The sequence below is a fragment of the Humulus lupulus genome, chromosome 2 (assembly GCF_963169125.1).
Source record: "Humulus lupulus chromosome 2, drHumLupu1.1, whole genome shotgun sequence".
In the NCBI taxonomy this organism is placed as follows: domain Eukaryota; kingdom Viridiplantae; phylum Streptophyta; class Magnoliopsida; order Rosales; family Cannabaceae; genus Humulus; species Humulus lupulus.
Window position 1 is genome coordinate 135,732,266 of NC_084794.1, and position 15,304 is coordinate 135,747,569.

At 29.6% G+C, this 15,304-nt stretch overlaps 1 protein-coding gene across 7 annotated transcripts; it reads left to right on the forward strand.

Moving 5' to 3' along the window:
* The first annotated feature begins 1,118 nt into the window (after positions 1 to 1,118).
* LOC133818539 (uncharacterized) lies at positions 1,119 to 10,456 on the forward strand. Of its 7 annotated transcripts, XM_062251455.1 has the most exons (11): positions 1,119 to 1,372; positions 1,655 to 2,824; positions 2,950 to 3,029; positions 6,272 to 6,336; positions 8,210 to 8,528; positions 8,620 to 8,826; positions 8,926 to 9,015; positions 9,101 to 9,205; positions 9,287 to 9,686; positions 9,778 to 9,933; positions 10,253 to 10,456. In XM_062251455.1, the coding sequence occupies exons 3-9, from the start codon at positions 3,021 to 3,023 to the stop codon at positions 9,566 to 9,568; spliced, it is 1,077 nt and encodes a 358-aa protein (XP_062107439.1). In that variant the 5' UTR covers positions 1,119 to 1,372; positions 1,655 to 2,824; positions 2,950 to 3,020; the 3' UTR covers positions 9,569 to 9,686; positions 9,778 to 9,933; positions 10,253 to 10,456. The 7 variants fall into 7 exon arrangements, 6 of the variants coding, with proteins under 6 accessions (XP_062107439.1, XP_062107442.1, XP_062107440.1 ...); XM_062251458.1 differs by lacking the exon at positions 1,655 to 2,824 and having other exon boundaries at positions 2,948 to 4,063; XM_062251456.1 differs by lacking the exon at positions 1,655 to 2,824 and having other exon boundaries at positions 2,948 to 3,029; positions 9,104 to 9,205.
* Positions 10,457 to 15,304: the final 4,848 nt, after the last annotated feature.

A 15,304-nucleotide genomic window follows, 5' to 3' on the forward strand; every position in this document is an offset into this window, starting at 1 on the left:
TTGACTGTCGTTATTGACCCCGACGCCGACAATTAATTCGAGAGCAATGCCGACAGTTAAAATGTGTCGCTATTGAGCCTAACGCCGACAGTTAATTCTAGACCAATGCCGACAGTTAAAATGTGTCGCTATTGAGCCCAACGCCGAAAGTTAATTTGAGACCAATGCTGACAGTTAAAATGTGTCGCTATTGACTCCAACGCCGACAGTTAATAAAAGTCCAATGCCAATAGTCATAAAATGTCACCAAAATTCAAATAAAAAATTATAATTAATGAATAGTATAATGTTAAAAATATAAACTAAATTTTGTAAATATATATTTATAAAAATTATGTATTTATTAAAAAATTTTAAAACTAGATTTTTTTTGTTTCTAAATTTTTTATTTACTTTTGTATTTATAATAATTTTTATATCAAAATTTAAATTTATTATTCTTTAACATATTTATAAAATTAACTATATTATTAACTATATAATTCTTTAACATATTTATAAAATTTGTATTAGTTAAAATATAGTTGTTTTATTAATTAAAAAAATATTGTAAAAAAATTAATGAATAGTATAATTTTGAAAATAAACTAAATTATGTAAATATATATTTATAAAAATTATGTATTTATTAAAAAAAAATTTGAACTAGATTTTTTTTGTTTCTGAATTTTTCATATTATTATTTTTTGTAATTATAATAATTTTTATATCAAAATTTAAATTTATTATTCTTTAACATATTTATAAAATTAATTATATTATTAACTATATTATTCTTTAACACATTTAATTATACATATATATAATTTATTTGGGTGTGAAATAAGTATTAAAAAAGTATATTTATTATTATTACATACATTATAAATTTTGAACTATAAATAAATAAATTGATTATTTGTAATAACAAAATTAATTTAATTTTTATAAATATTAAAACATTTTAATTTAATATAATAGTATTTATAATTTAAAATCTAACACTAATAAATAAATATTATGCTACGCGGGTACTAAAAAATTTGGGCGCCAACCTTCAACTTTTTAATTTTCATTTCTCCACTATTTGATTTAAATACTTTATTTCTTATTTTATTTTTAACTCTCTCTTTCTGAAATCCCTCATATCTCTCTTTCTCAATCCCTAAATTTCTCCATGCCTCCGATCTCCAGCCTCTCACTGCATCTCTCGCACGATCGACTATCGCCTTTAGCCTTTCCGAATAAATGGCCTTTGAATCGAGCTCATCCTCGTCTCCTCTGGTGGGTCAATGGAAGTTGAGCGCCACCTCTGCTTGCTCGGGACGCCGCCTCCTTCGGTCCCATCGCCCCCGCTGGCCGGGGTGAAGAAGTTGAGCACGGACTATGCTGGGTATGTCCCTTCTCTTGAATATATACTTATATATTTATAATTATTTGCTTACTTTATTTTGTTTGCTAAAAATGATGTTCTGAATTTTAAAATTGTGGTGTTTACTATAATCTTTTATGAGACTATTTTCCTCTTTTTTTTTAAAAAAAAATTTGACTGGAGAAAGGGGTTTCCGTGCAAAAGTGGACTCTTTGATCTTGTAAATTTATATATATTGAGCAGGTGATTATTTAGTATTTTGAGTGAATGACTTATGTTTTGGTTTGTATGTATGGGTGGAAGAGAACAGCAACTTTGACTCACTTTACCTGGAAGATGTGTTAATGGAAAGGCAGAGATCAAATGGTCCTAGCCGTGTTAAGATCATGGTTATGCCTGGTTTTTATGTTCAGGACTGGGTTTTGAGGTGTAAGGTTCTTTGTAGGTATAAATCTGTAACATGAAATAATTTAGAAACCCTCTGGTTTTCCTAAGGTTACCTTTGATTAGTGAAGTTTGTAGCTTTAAAGTGTTTATATGTTGATTAAATGCTCAGCTGAATTTCTTCTATTAGAAAATGAGTAGAGAATAAGAAAAACACGTGTAGCTAAACTCACTGGTCTCTAAACTTTCATTTCTTCAGAAGAAAGATAGAATCATGTGTAATTTTTACTAAATTTCATTGAGATTAAAAGGCTTAGGCTTGGAAGTTTATATGATGAAGTGGTTCTTCACCAATCACCAGCATAAAAGAAAAACAGAAGAAATTTCCTACTTTGTTTTTCCTTTCGCTCTTGGTTTTATTCGTTACTTTCTTCTTCTAAAGGTAGTATTTAAAATAATTATTGTGAATGTTTGGATGTTTGTATAGAAACTGTTTGACAAAATATTTTAGAGAACCATAGTGAGGGGTGTGTTCAGTGTGTTCTTTTCCTTTTTCATCTTCTTTAATTTGTAACTTACATGTGATTGGTAGTAGTTGTAGTGCAACTATATACATGTGTGCATGCTATATACATCTTTTTGGTGGCCTTTGGTCAGCGTTTGACTTGTTTTTGTTTTTTTTTTTTCCTTTGCGTCTTTGTTATTTAACTTAGCATATGTATTTGTTTTGGTCAGGATTTGACTTGTGTGGTATTGTACTGGCTAATTTGCTTTGTATGTTAAGTGTTTTTATTGTTATTGATTCTTGTTGCTTTCCCTTGGTTAGGAGAAGCACTTTGCATTAAAAAAAAACCAAACAAATGCATATGGAAGGCCTAGCTTGATCAACTATATGCATTATTTTTGAATGTATTTCCTGGTTGTGTATAAGAAAGTCTGTTTTTATCTGTAACTTATCATATGAGATTTAGGGTATGGATTTCTTTTAAATAAAAAGAGTCAAACTCTATGGAATGTAGCTACAATAACTACTTTCTGATCTGTATTGAAAGCAAGCATACAAGATCAAAAGAATTAGCAAGAGCACAAGTATCTATTCTAGATTCTTATTTTATTCTTTGCTTATTTTTATCGTTTGCCTCACTAGTTGCTTTATCTCACTTAAATTTTCAATGAAAGATTTTAACATATAAGAATTGCAATTGCTTGTAGAGTTCTGAGAGGATTGGATCTACAAACACTTTGATGCTGCAAACAAAAATGAAGAAGGCAGAGTTGAACATAAATGAAAAGGGTTTGATATCTGCTTTACAACACTTGAATCCATTATGCAATTTATAATATGTTTTCCCCTTCTATTATGCTCTTCTCGGAAAGAGTTTTACTTGGCTTTAAAAAATGCTCATGATTAAATATACTCCTGTTTTATGTATGGCTGATTTGTTTGAATCATAAATTGAAAGATTTTATCGCAGTGTGCTATGTATAGCTTAAATTTGGCAACATTGTTATACAAAATATATTTGTACAGAGAGCATGTTTATGAAACTTAATAAGCATTTTTTGGCATGTTATGAATTCTATCAATTATGACTAGATAGATGTCAGATGAAATAATTGAGATATTATTATTGCTGTTAAAAGTATAAATCTCATTTCGTCTTTAATAGAATTGCAAAAAGTTTACTCTAGCATATGATAACTTCTATAATTATTTTCGACTATAATTTTCTGTGGCTATATTAGAATGGTTCTGGCTTGCTTATCTAGTCACCGAAAATATAACAAAGTTTATACCCTACTGTTATTCTTGTTTCAGATGATGTGTATATAGTCATGCAATGCCATGAAGTTTAAGTACTTGACATTGCCTAACAAATTATCAAGAAATTTGAGATAGGACTTATTTATAGAAATTCAAATGAGCCTTGGTAAATGTAATTTTTTACCTAAAATTTTAAGTGTTAATATTTGATAAGCTATTTGAGACTGACTTTTTTTTTTATCTAAAGTTTTATTATTAACCTCACTTCAATTTCTAATTCTTGAGACCTTGATATTATTAACAATATGCTTCTTTATACATAATGATTAATTGGATGCAAATACACTACTACATTATGCTTCTAATTCTTGAGAATAATGTATTTGACTCAACCCAAGGCTGAGAAGAAAGATTAAGATGAGCATTTGGTTTTTCTCTTCTTTGCATTATTATTTAATGATTTAATTCAGATTTGACTCACTTTCATTATATTATAACATTGTAAATGTGTGTATGTGCTGAGACAGATTTCAAAGAAACTATTTTGCAACAGTTTGCAAGAGGTATGCTTCTAACTTTTATTTTAATACTATGCAAATGTTAGAGGAGTTTGAATATCTTAAATATTCATCCATAGTGAAGTAGGTTCTGAGATTGTTATTGTGTGCTGCGGTGATAACGGAAGGTTGAGAACTTGTGTGTTTTAGTGAAGTAGGATCTGAGAAATTTGTGTGCTGCGGAGATAAGAAAGAAAACTTGTGTGTTGTTTGAATTGATGTAGACTTGTCTATGATCATCCTATAATTGAATTGTGTTTGTTTGATTGTTTTGATTATAACATATACTTGTATGAATGTACATATTGCGTGTTGGCATACGCATATAGCATAACCTTTTGTATTTCTTGTTTTGTATATGTTAGTTTTCTTCTTGTCCCTTGTCTAATGTCTTTAGTGAGGTGATTTATAACATTGAGCATCACTTTTGGTTCTTGTGATCACATGTAGGTTCAATAGTATAAAGTGCTATACAAAAGTTTGATGTTATTAGCATATTGGTTGATAATTCATGATTTCTTTTTTTGCACCAGAACTACTATTTCAATTTGTGTTTATTTTAATTGAAGCATAGCTTTATGTTTCATTGTAGTCTAATAGTTTGATCATTTTCTTACTTAAATAATATCCAAGTTATTTTTTTTCTTCCAAATTGTAATTGTTTTCACCATGTTCGATGGCCTTAGCTGAAACAATGTATTCTTTAAACAATTGAAAATTTTCTAAAAAAATCAATTGGTGAGTTTTGGGTTCAATCAATTGAGACATAGGATATATATTTATATATTTACTCGATGATTTCCTTTTCTGCACTAGAACTACTATCTCAATTTGTGTTTATTTTAATTGAAGCATAGCTTTATGTTTCTTTGTATTCTAATAGTTTGATCATTTTCTTATTTAAATAATATCTAAGTTATTTGTTTTCTTCCAAATTGTGATTGTTTTTACCATGTTCGATGGCTTTAGCTGAAACAATGTATTCTTGAAACAATTGAAAGTTTTCTAAAAAAACAATTGGTGAGTTTTGGGTTTAATCAATTGAGACATAGGATATATATTTATATATTTACTCGATGATTTCCTTTTCTGTACCAGAACTACTATCTCAATTTGTGTTTATTTTAATTGAAGCATAGCTTTGTGTTTCATTGTAGTCTAATAGTTTGATCATTTTCTTACTTAAATAATATCTAAGTTATTTTTTTCTTCCAAACTGTGATTGATTTTACCGTGTTCGATGGCCTTAGTTGAAATAATGTATTCTTTAAACAATTGAAAATTTTCTAAAATGGATTGATTATCACTTTGTTAAAAATGTTGCGCTTGTATAGAATTCATAATTATATGGCTATTTATTAAAAGAAATATATATGCTTGACCAAAAGAAATTATGATTTTCTATTTTGCGTAGACTTTCAAATGTGAATTAGATTTATAAATTTGGATTAGGCTTATTCACAACTCGTAGTGTTACTTTAACAACTTTTTCTGGTATGCTCGTTGTGTTATTTTAATAACTTTAACAAATGTCACCTAGTATGTTTGTGTTACATATTAATGATCTATTATATTTATGTTCTTGGTGCTCTTATTTATAACTATATTATCTTTTCTTTTCTTGCTAAGTACTATAGACTTAGAATCTTATGCATATTACCTACACAGGGCATGTCTTCATATGTGTATATATGTATATTAATTTCTCGATGTTTATTGTATATTTGCTAATGTGTTATGAATGATTGGTAATTTGGTTTATTAATGTCTATGTGATTTCATAAACAAACTAGCTTGAGCACTTTTAAATTGAGACTGACAGGTATGCATTTCCATTGGTCATTGTAATAGAGTTAGTAATTCTACAGCTCATTCCTTAGCAAAACTTGCATTATCTCTTGATTCCCCTAGAGTTTGGTGGCTTGGTTTGCCTTCATGTCTGTGGCCTTAAAACTCTTTATGTTTGATGTTTTTGCTTCATCTTGGTTGTTTGCCCAATAAAATTCTTTGAATTTCACTCAAAAAAAAAAAAAAAATTAAGACTAACCACTTAAGCCATGAGGCTATCCAATTTGATAAGAAAAATACAACTTTTATATAAATTAATTTTGTGACTGAAAACCACAATCATCCTTTTTGTTTATTCTGCAACCTCAAGTTCTCTATTTATTTTAGTTTTGGTTTAACTTTAATGGTGTTTATTCTGTATTGTAGGCTAAAACTCTACTTGGATATTTAAGAGAACCAAGGCAACACGAAATTCTTTTTCAAGTTGTTGGGTATTATTTTCTTTCTTGCTTCTAAGAATTATGTACAGTGAGGATTTGATATATTATTTACATCAAGAATAATGAATTTTTATTAAGAATTATAATGAATTTTCATTGAGACTTATTTAGTCTCATGGGGATTAGATGTATTATTTACATTTTAATTGTATGAATAAATGTTGTATGTATATGAATTTTTATTATGATAAATATAATTTTTTTTACAATTTATGGTAATAATAATTAATTATATAAGTAATTTTTTTATTTAAATTTATATCAAACTTCACTTGTTAAAAATATAATTAAAAGTTTTAAAAAATATATATTGAAAAATTATTATATATATAAATTCAATATTATGGCGACACTTATTAACTGTCGGCGTTGTCAGCAATGATGACGCCTATTAACTGTCAGCATTGCCAGCAACGGCGACACGTATTAACTGTCGGCGTAGCCAGCAACGGTGACATGTATTAACTGTGGGCGTAGCCAGCAATGACGACATCTATTAACTGTCAGTGTAGCCAGTAATGACAACACATATTAACTGTCGCCGTAGCCAGCAACGACGACACTTATTAACTGTCGGCGTAGCTACCCTACATCGGCATAGGCAAATACGACAGTTAGTCGACTGTCGTCATTGCTCAATAGCAACAGTTAAAAACTGTCGGGAAATCCCATTTTTGTAGTAGTGGTTCCAATGTATATAATCTATATAATAAAATGTATTTGATATAGATTGAAAAATTATGGACAATCCTATTGATATAACCCATGCTGTGACTATGAGGACCACCACACTTGTTGTTTTGCTAATCTTTCTACTTTCTCTTAATTCCTTCCTGTAATGAAAAAACTATCCTGCAGTCTTGGAGTCTTTTTAATGCTATACATTGTCCATTAGATAGCCAACCCTAAAGAAGCAGTACATGGAATAATATGCAAGGAGAATGAGTCAAATCTCAATCAAGATATTGATGAAATATCTTTTTGATATATAGTTCGTAGAGTAATTTATTAAAACATGTAGAGCCAAGACCAGAGATCACAACAACTTGCACAAACACAATTTGATCGAAAGAAACAGTCACAAGAACAAACCAGATAGAAGAAACACACAAGAAATCAAACCAGTTAAAACACAACACCAAGGAAAAGTTATAGATTTTTTTACTGAATTACAAGGAAAAGTTTCTAAAAAACTATATGTAAAAGTATACAACTCAACAGTATATATAGCAGTAGTAAACATAACGAAACATAACTAACTGCTTTAGAAGAATGGTTGTGAACATAAAAGATTGCTTACTGGACCAAAATAACTAACAAATTCTCCAACTCAACAGTATATATACTAGCCATATAGCTTCCTTGACAACTTCTGTTAAAGCTATATGTTCAGCTTCTATAGTAGATAAAGCAACCATCTTTTGCAAACTGGCTTTCCAGCTAACAGCTGTACCGAAAACTGCCAAAACATAACCTGTAAGTGATTTTCTAATTTCTAGACAGCCTACAAAATATGAGTCAACAAAACCTTCTATAGCAGCTGTCTTATATTCGTTTCCAGCTCCACCATAAACCAGAAATCTATACCCAAAATTAGTTTTGCAGCACCCAAATCTTTCATCTCAAATTCTTTTTTCAGTTCAACCTTTACCCTTTCAATTTCTCTTTGTAATTTCAGCCAGAGTATATTCAGTATATACTCTGTAATTTCTATTAGAGTAGAAATGTCCCCTAGAAAAAAAATTATTGGATAATAACATCTCAATCATCCCCGGAAAGAAAAAAATCAATTATGGAAAAAGTACCATTTAATCCCATTTATTCAGAAAACGATCAAAACTTACTGTTGTATTGTGTGAAATAGGTACACTCTCCTATCCATTTTGTCAAAATTTACTAAGGCAAATCAAACTGAGATTGAAGAAATACCTCAAGATGTAGATGCGAATGTAATGAACTTAGCCAAGAAGACAAGGGGAAAAACTCTATTGGAAAATCTTACCAAGAGGAACAATGACTTAAGGATAATAAATTGGAATGAAAAAGGGCAACCAGTTGGTACTAACTCAGTGCAATTTTCTTCTTTTGTGGGCGCTCTTGTGCCAGAGGTTGTTCCTTACATTATTTCAGATTGGAGGAAAGTTTCACCAATTATGAGAGATGTTCTTTGGGCATCTATTAAGGTAGAATTACAAGTTTTATGAATGTATTTTTTTTATATATATTCAGCTCTACACTTAAACATATAATATATTATTCTATATTCTATTGTAGGCACAATATGACTTACATGATGATTGGCAAAAAAAGATGTGCTTTGAAATGATGGCAGAACTATGGAGAGCTGGGAAATCTAGACTTGTAAAGGATATTATCAATGCAAAAAATGAGAGTGAACGACTAGCTTTAAAGCCAGATTGCATAAAAAGTGATGTAGAATGGAGAGCATTTGTTGCCAAAAAAATTAGTAAAGAACATTTGGTAAGAAATATGATGTAAGAAGTGATGTGGCTGCCTCTTTTATCTCTGTTGGTGTTAAATTAAATATAGTTATGCCTCTTTTACTTATTTATTAAATAGGATATAAGGGCCAAATACCAAGAGAGAAGAAAGAAAGTTGTTCCACACACCTTAAGTCGAAGAGGATATGCTCGAATAATCGATGATATGGTAATAATTAAGTTTTATACTATTTGTATTTTTGCTTCCATTGTTGTAGTCTCTATTTTATAATCTATATTGATGTATTGTGTAGCAGAAAGAAAATGAGGATGTTAAAATATCTAGAATCGATGCTTTTCGGAGAGCCTATACCAAGAAGAATGGTGAACCTGTAAACCCAACGACATCTGATATTTTTGTGAGTATTAGTCATTTAATTTTTGTGAATTTTTACTTATTTTCCATAACGCATACATTAGTTATACTAATTTATATGCAGGGTTCATTGAATGAGATTCTCCTTGAAGACCCAAAATCTGGAACTACAGACAACGCTGATGAGCATGCCTTGACAAAATTGTTTGGTAACCCAAAATCTGGTCGTTTAATCGGACACGGAAGAGGCGTAACAAGGTCAAAGCTAACTGTTGTTGATATGTGTAATAGCAAGATCTCCAAGTTAGAAGAAGAGCAACATAATATGAAGCTCAAAATGACTAAAATGATGAATCTACTTAAAGAACACTTGGTGGTATTTCTATCTTGCACTTATAAACCTTAGTTTTCTTTTCTTCCAATGAAACCTATCTTGGTTTTATATTTAGGTTGGTGGTAAAGTGACACCAAGCGAAGGACAGTCTCGCAATGTACCGCAGTCAAACAATATTCAGTCCCCTAAGGTAAATTATAAAAGTTGTTATTGTTTTAAATTTTCATTTTAGAAGAACAAATAAAGAAACTAATATATTGTCTTTAAAATAAATTTGGTAGAGTATTGTACTGGAAAAAAGACATAACTTTGCAGAAGGGAAGAATGCTTGCTACTTGCTTGACTGGGGAGATGTAATTGTTGCTGAAGGTCGTTGGGATTCTAGTGATCCAAAGATAATTGTACATGGAAAGCCTCTTGGACAAGACTTTATGCGAGTATGGGTTGATGTTGATATTGTACTAGAATCTTACTTATTTCGTCCTAATCATGCGATGCTTACAATACAAGAAGTAGTTGGTTCCACAGTTGCATGACCTTCTAAAAAAGTTATTCCAAGAAGTACATTTTCATACTAAAAAAATAACCAATGTCTTATAATTTAGTGTTTGGTTTCTTTGTTTGCTTTGGTGTAGTTGTGAATTCATTATTTTGTATGTGGTGTCCTTTCTTGGATATAATTTCCATAGCATTTTTCTTGAAGTAATTTGTGATGCTAGATAATAACAATAAAATATTTCTTTGTTTATTTTGCAGATGTGACAAACGAAGTAGAAAATGATACTTAAGACTCCTTGAAAGTAGTAACTTTGTTTATTTCTTTGTGTTGAAAGTAGTAACTTTTAACTATGTTGAATATTTAAGACTCCTTGAATACTTAAAGAACATTTTGTTGTTGATGATAGTGTTGAATGTTTTAAACTAATTTGTGGATTGTTAATACAATGTTGAATGTTCTTACTTTTTGTTATTTGAAAATCAAGTTCTTTGATGATGTTAGTATATATTAGAAAGCTAATTTTAATTATATAAAAAACATTAAAATATAATAGAATAAATTAGTGTTATATAAATGAAATATATAATGAGAATTTAAACTTATCTAAATATTAAAATAATACGAAAATTGTGTTATAATATCTATTACAATAATATTTTTTATGCAAAGAATTGTGTTATGCAAACTTCATTATATAACATAAATAATGTGTTATACTAAAGTATAGTATAACACAAAAAATGTGTTATACTAAAGTGTAGTATAACACAAGAAAGTGTTATACTAAAGTGTAGTATAACACAAATTTATAAGTATTGAAATGTGTTATATAATCGACTATAAATAACATAATTAAACACTTATCTATATATTAAAATAACACAGAATGTGTGTTATCGTTGACAGTATAATAACACATCTGTATAACAATGATAAAGTGTTATGTAAAGTACCCGGACCTACGATAACATAGTCGTTCTTAACACATCAAAAAGTGTTATGATATGTTTTGATAACACATTTTCGGTGTTATTAAAAGCATTTTTTCTTGTAGTGACTAAAGATTATTAATTAAACCTTTTCCTAATTCAATTATCAATACAAATTAATCTTAATTCAAATGACACCAATTGACAAAATAAATTCCAAGACAATAATTAGGGTGTGCAAATTTTGGTTTGGTACCGCTCATAATACCAAAGCTAATAAATTAATTAAGGTTACCATTTAAAAGAAGTGAAAGGTAAACTGAAAATAAGAATTGACAAGTCATATCCATGAACTAATAAATTAAATATATATGCAAAAGGAGATGAGAAAGGATTTGTATTACATCCAATAACAGAGAGTATCAAGTATGCAGCAGCTATGCATAAAACGTACGAATATTATAACTTATTAGAAAAAAAATAGAACAAGAATGTCCCCAAATATCATACCCAACATCGTTTGAAAAAAGAGAAACATGTTTTACAAATCAGATACAATAGAAATAATAATCTTGGCACTAAAAAATCTTTCAAACTATCTAGAATACTCAGATTAAATTCCTAAGGTGTCATTTTAGACCAAAGCCGACAAGCCTGGCGTGTGTTTATATATATATATATAATTTATCAGATACAGAAAGTGAGGAGAAACAATAAGAGAATGAAAAATATGAAGAGAAACTTTATTGGATTTCTCCTGGGCATTTAATCAAACACAATCAATTCTAAACTATAAGAAACAAATTCCCCTACATATATCCTATAAAATTTCCGATCAATCACATTAAAAAGCATAAAAGGAATAAAAACCAAAAACGTCGCTCCCTAAGTTCCACAAACAAACCCAAAGTTTAAGAAGTCCCAATAATTATCGTGTTTGACAATAGCATCACACATATTTATATATTATACATACATATATATATATATATAAGTAGTAGGCATCTGGGTTATACATATATATATAAATAAGTAGGAGGCATCTGGGTTTACGAATTCAATAATATATGTAAGATATATATATGCTGAGATAGTGAGTCACCTGGGTTTCGCCTGGTTCAGTGTTTGTCGTGTGAGGAGGCTCGGCATTAGAGAGAGAGAGAGAGAGAGAGAGAGAGAGAGAGAGAGAGAGAGAGAGAGAAAATCGAGATGGAGATGGACCTCGGCGTTAGGGAGTCGACGACGTTAGGGAGAGATAGTAGACCGAGAGGCTGAAGAGAGAACAAAATGAGATGATTAGGGATACATTTGGGGTTAAGTGGTACTGAGACTTGTATCACGGGAAACACGTCATATTATTAGGGGCGACAAGTCGCCCCTAATAATTTTCACCAGCAACACACCCTGCCAAAATTTCCCACCCAATTCTAGTCAAAGTATTTCATTATCAGGGGCGACTATCCCAAGTCGCCCCTAATATTTTTTTAGAATATCAGGGGAGACTGATGATGTGTCATCCTTGACTTCTTGAATATTAGAGGCAACATATAGTCGCCCCTGATAGAGTTGCCTCTAAAACCACTATTTCTTGTTGTGCTTCTCCTTCCTCTCTTTCTTTCTCTCAATAGTCGAGCTCTCTCTCTCTCTCTCTCTCTCTTCTCTTCTCCCCTCTCTCAAGAACTCTCCTTCTATCTCTAGCAGCCAGCCACAATGAGTCCCAATGCTCATGTATTTTTCATTTTATTCCTCATAAGAGGGTACAACCCTAGCCTAGTGTGAATGGAAAAGTTCCCAATTAGGAGTATTAACATTCCCTTGATTCCCTCTCCCAAAGATCAAGCCTTGGCACACAAAAGGAAACCCAAATGCCTAGCATTGACCGACCCCCTCATTCTCTCTCACTCTCTCTCTCTCTCTACTCAGCCACCAAGGCCATTCTCACATACATTTCTCCACCCTCCAAAAATAGCTTAGGTCAACCAATCAATCCTTACATCTTTTTCCTATTATTTTCTTTTAAATTTTTCTATCAAATTAAATGAAAAATACTTTCCCATTTACACTTGTGTTCACACAAGTGTTCGAGAAATGTCTAATTTCTAAAATAACTAATAGAATCTAAAATGTATGGTAGTCTATTGCATGCTCTCCATGCTTACCATGCACATGTGCACACCAAATGCTAGGGTGTATTTCTACTAACCATTCACCTTGGTGCACACAACCAATACTCAAGAACTCACAAAATAAAACAATAAAAGTAAATTCCTATCACTTAACAATTAATAATAAAATAAAGCACCCAAATTAATAAAATAAAATAAAATATTTGGTGCGCTACAAATGTTACGATTCATTCATGATATTGAATCTCCAAAACAAAAGCCACTAGCCTCATTATATTAAGAGACATTAACGAATGAATCAAAATATCCAATAAACATAAACATTCGTTCATGATAACTTAAGATTTAGACTGATATACAAATGATCATCTATTAAGATATGAAATAAATATTTATGACAAACTGTAAGTTTATAAAAATAAATAATTGACATCGGTCCTGTCGTATATAATCACTATTATATAAAGTATGTTCACCAGTATGTCTATCCACATCAGTAATTCAAATCTAGATTACTTGCATCCCATATGCTTTGTAAACCATACTAGCAACCATTCATTGAAGATTCTGTTTTGTAATGCGTCGCTGACTATTTTATTCATTATATACGATCTTAATATGCATACAAGATCATATTCTCATATATAAACATAGAATGTTATGATATTTATATCAAATTTTCAAATAAATATATAATATTCAAATATATAAAAATGTACTTTTATTTAAATCAATAAAAATATATTTTTACATGCTTTTAAGGCATCAACCCTAACACTTGGTGACTTTAGAGTTTCCTTTTATATGAAATTTATCCTCATGTAAATATAGTACTATTACATGTTTAGCATTAACAACTTATAACATTTAAGAAATCTGATAATATAATAAAAGTTATAAATAATGATTTTCTTTCAAGATCTATGTTTTAAAAATATTTTCATATGAATAAAATAAACGAGAAAGCAAGAACCCTCTGATACAAACAATCTCCTCAGTATTTTGTTTTGAGTATTAAAAACAAAAGGAGAAAGATATATCTATGTATTTTATAAATTCATAGATCTTGATATTATCTATGTATTTTATAAATTCATAGTGCAACATCTTTAGAAGATTTACAAAGTGTTAATAATGTTCTACTTCTATCATTTTGAGGCTACTATTTCACGTAGACTATTAAATGGAGATATCTATTTAAGTCTAAGTTTAGAAGAAGCATCTTTATATCAATTACCATATGCTTTACATCATTTATATGTTATTCTAATTGTGTACTATGAGCCAGACAAAACTCGAGTATTATGAGAAATTTTTTAAAATACAATATATAAAGATTTTTCACATTTAAATTGAATAAAATTGATACAAGAACTAGAATACTACAACAGTTAGGTTATACGTTTGAATCGATGAGAAAAAATATAAATGTTATCATTTTGTAGACTATATCATTAATTTACAATAAGATGAGAAATTTATAAAAGAAATAAACGAAGAATTAATGATTGTGGTTAGTGTTGAAGATTTATTAGTTGTTTCTAAATTAAATGAAAAACAAAGAAATGCACATATGATAAAATTTTAATTAAAATATTTAGAAATGAATCTAGAATTTTTTTATTGATGGCCCCGGAGGAACAAGTAAGACATTCTTACATTATGTCATTCTTGGTACTGTTAGATCTCAAAAATTTGTTAGATTTTGCAACAGTTTTATCTGGAGTTGTTGCATCTATATGATCAGGTGGTCGAACTGCTTTTTCAAGATTTAAATTCCCTCCTCAAATAGAAAGTAATTGTACCTGCAATGTTACAAAAGAATTTATTTGAGCTACAATTTTACAAATAACAAAAAAATATAATATGGGATGAATCTCCAATGATAAATAAAGATGCAGTAGAATTTAGATAACATGTTACACGACATAGTAGAATGTGATTTACCATTTGGTGGTGAAGTAGTTGTACTTGGTGGAAATTTTTGTCAAGTTCTTCGATTATTCCACAAGGAAAAAAAGAGATAACAAATGCAAGCTCACAACTTATTCTGGCCTTCTTTTATAAAAATACAACTAATCACTATCAGAGCAAATAAAGATCATATGTTCTCCAATTTCTTATTATGTATTGGTGATGGAATCCAAAGAAATTTAGAAAATAATGATGTCTTATTATCATTTAATATGATAATACCATACGAAAATGATTTTATATCATTGCAAAATTTAATAAATTATGGTTTCCCAAATAT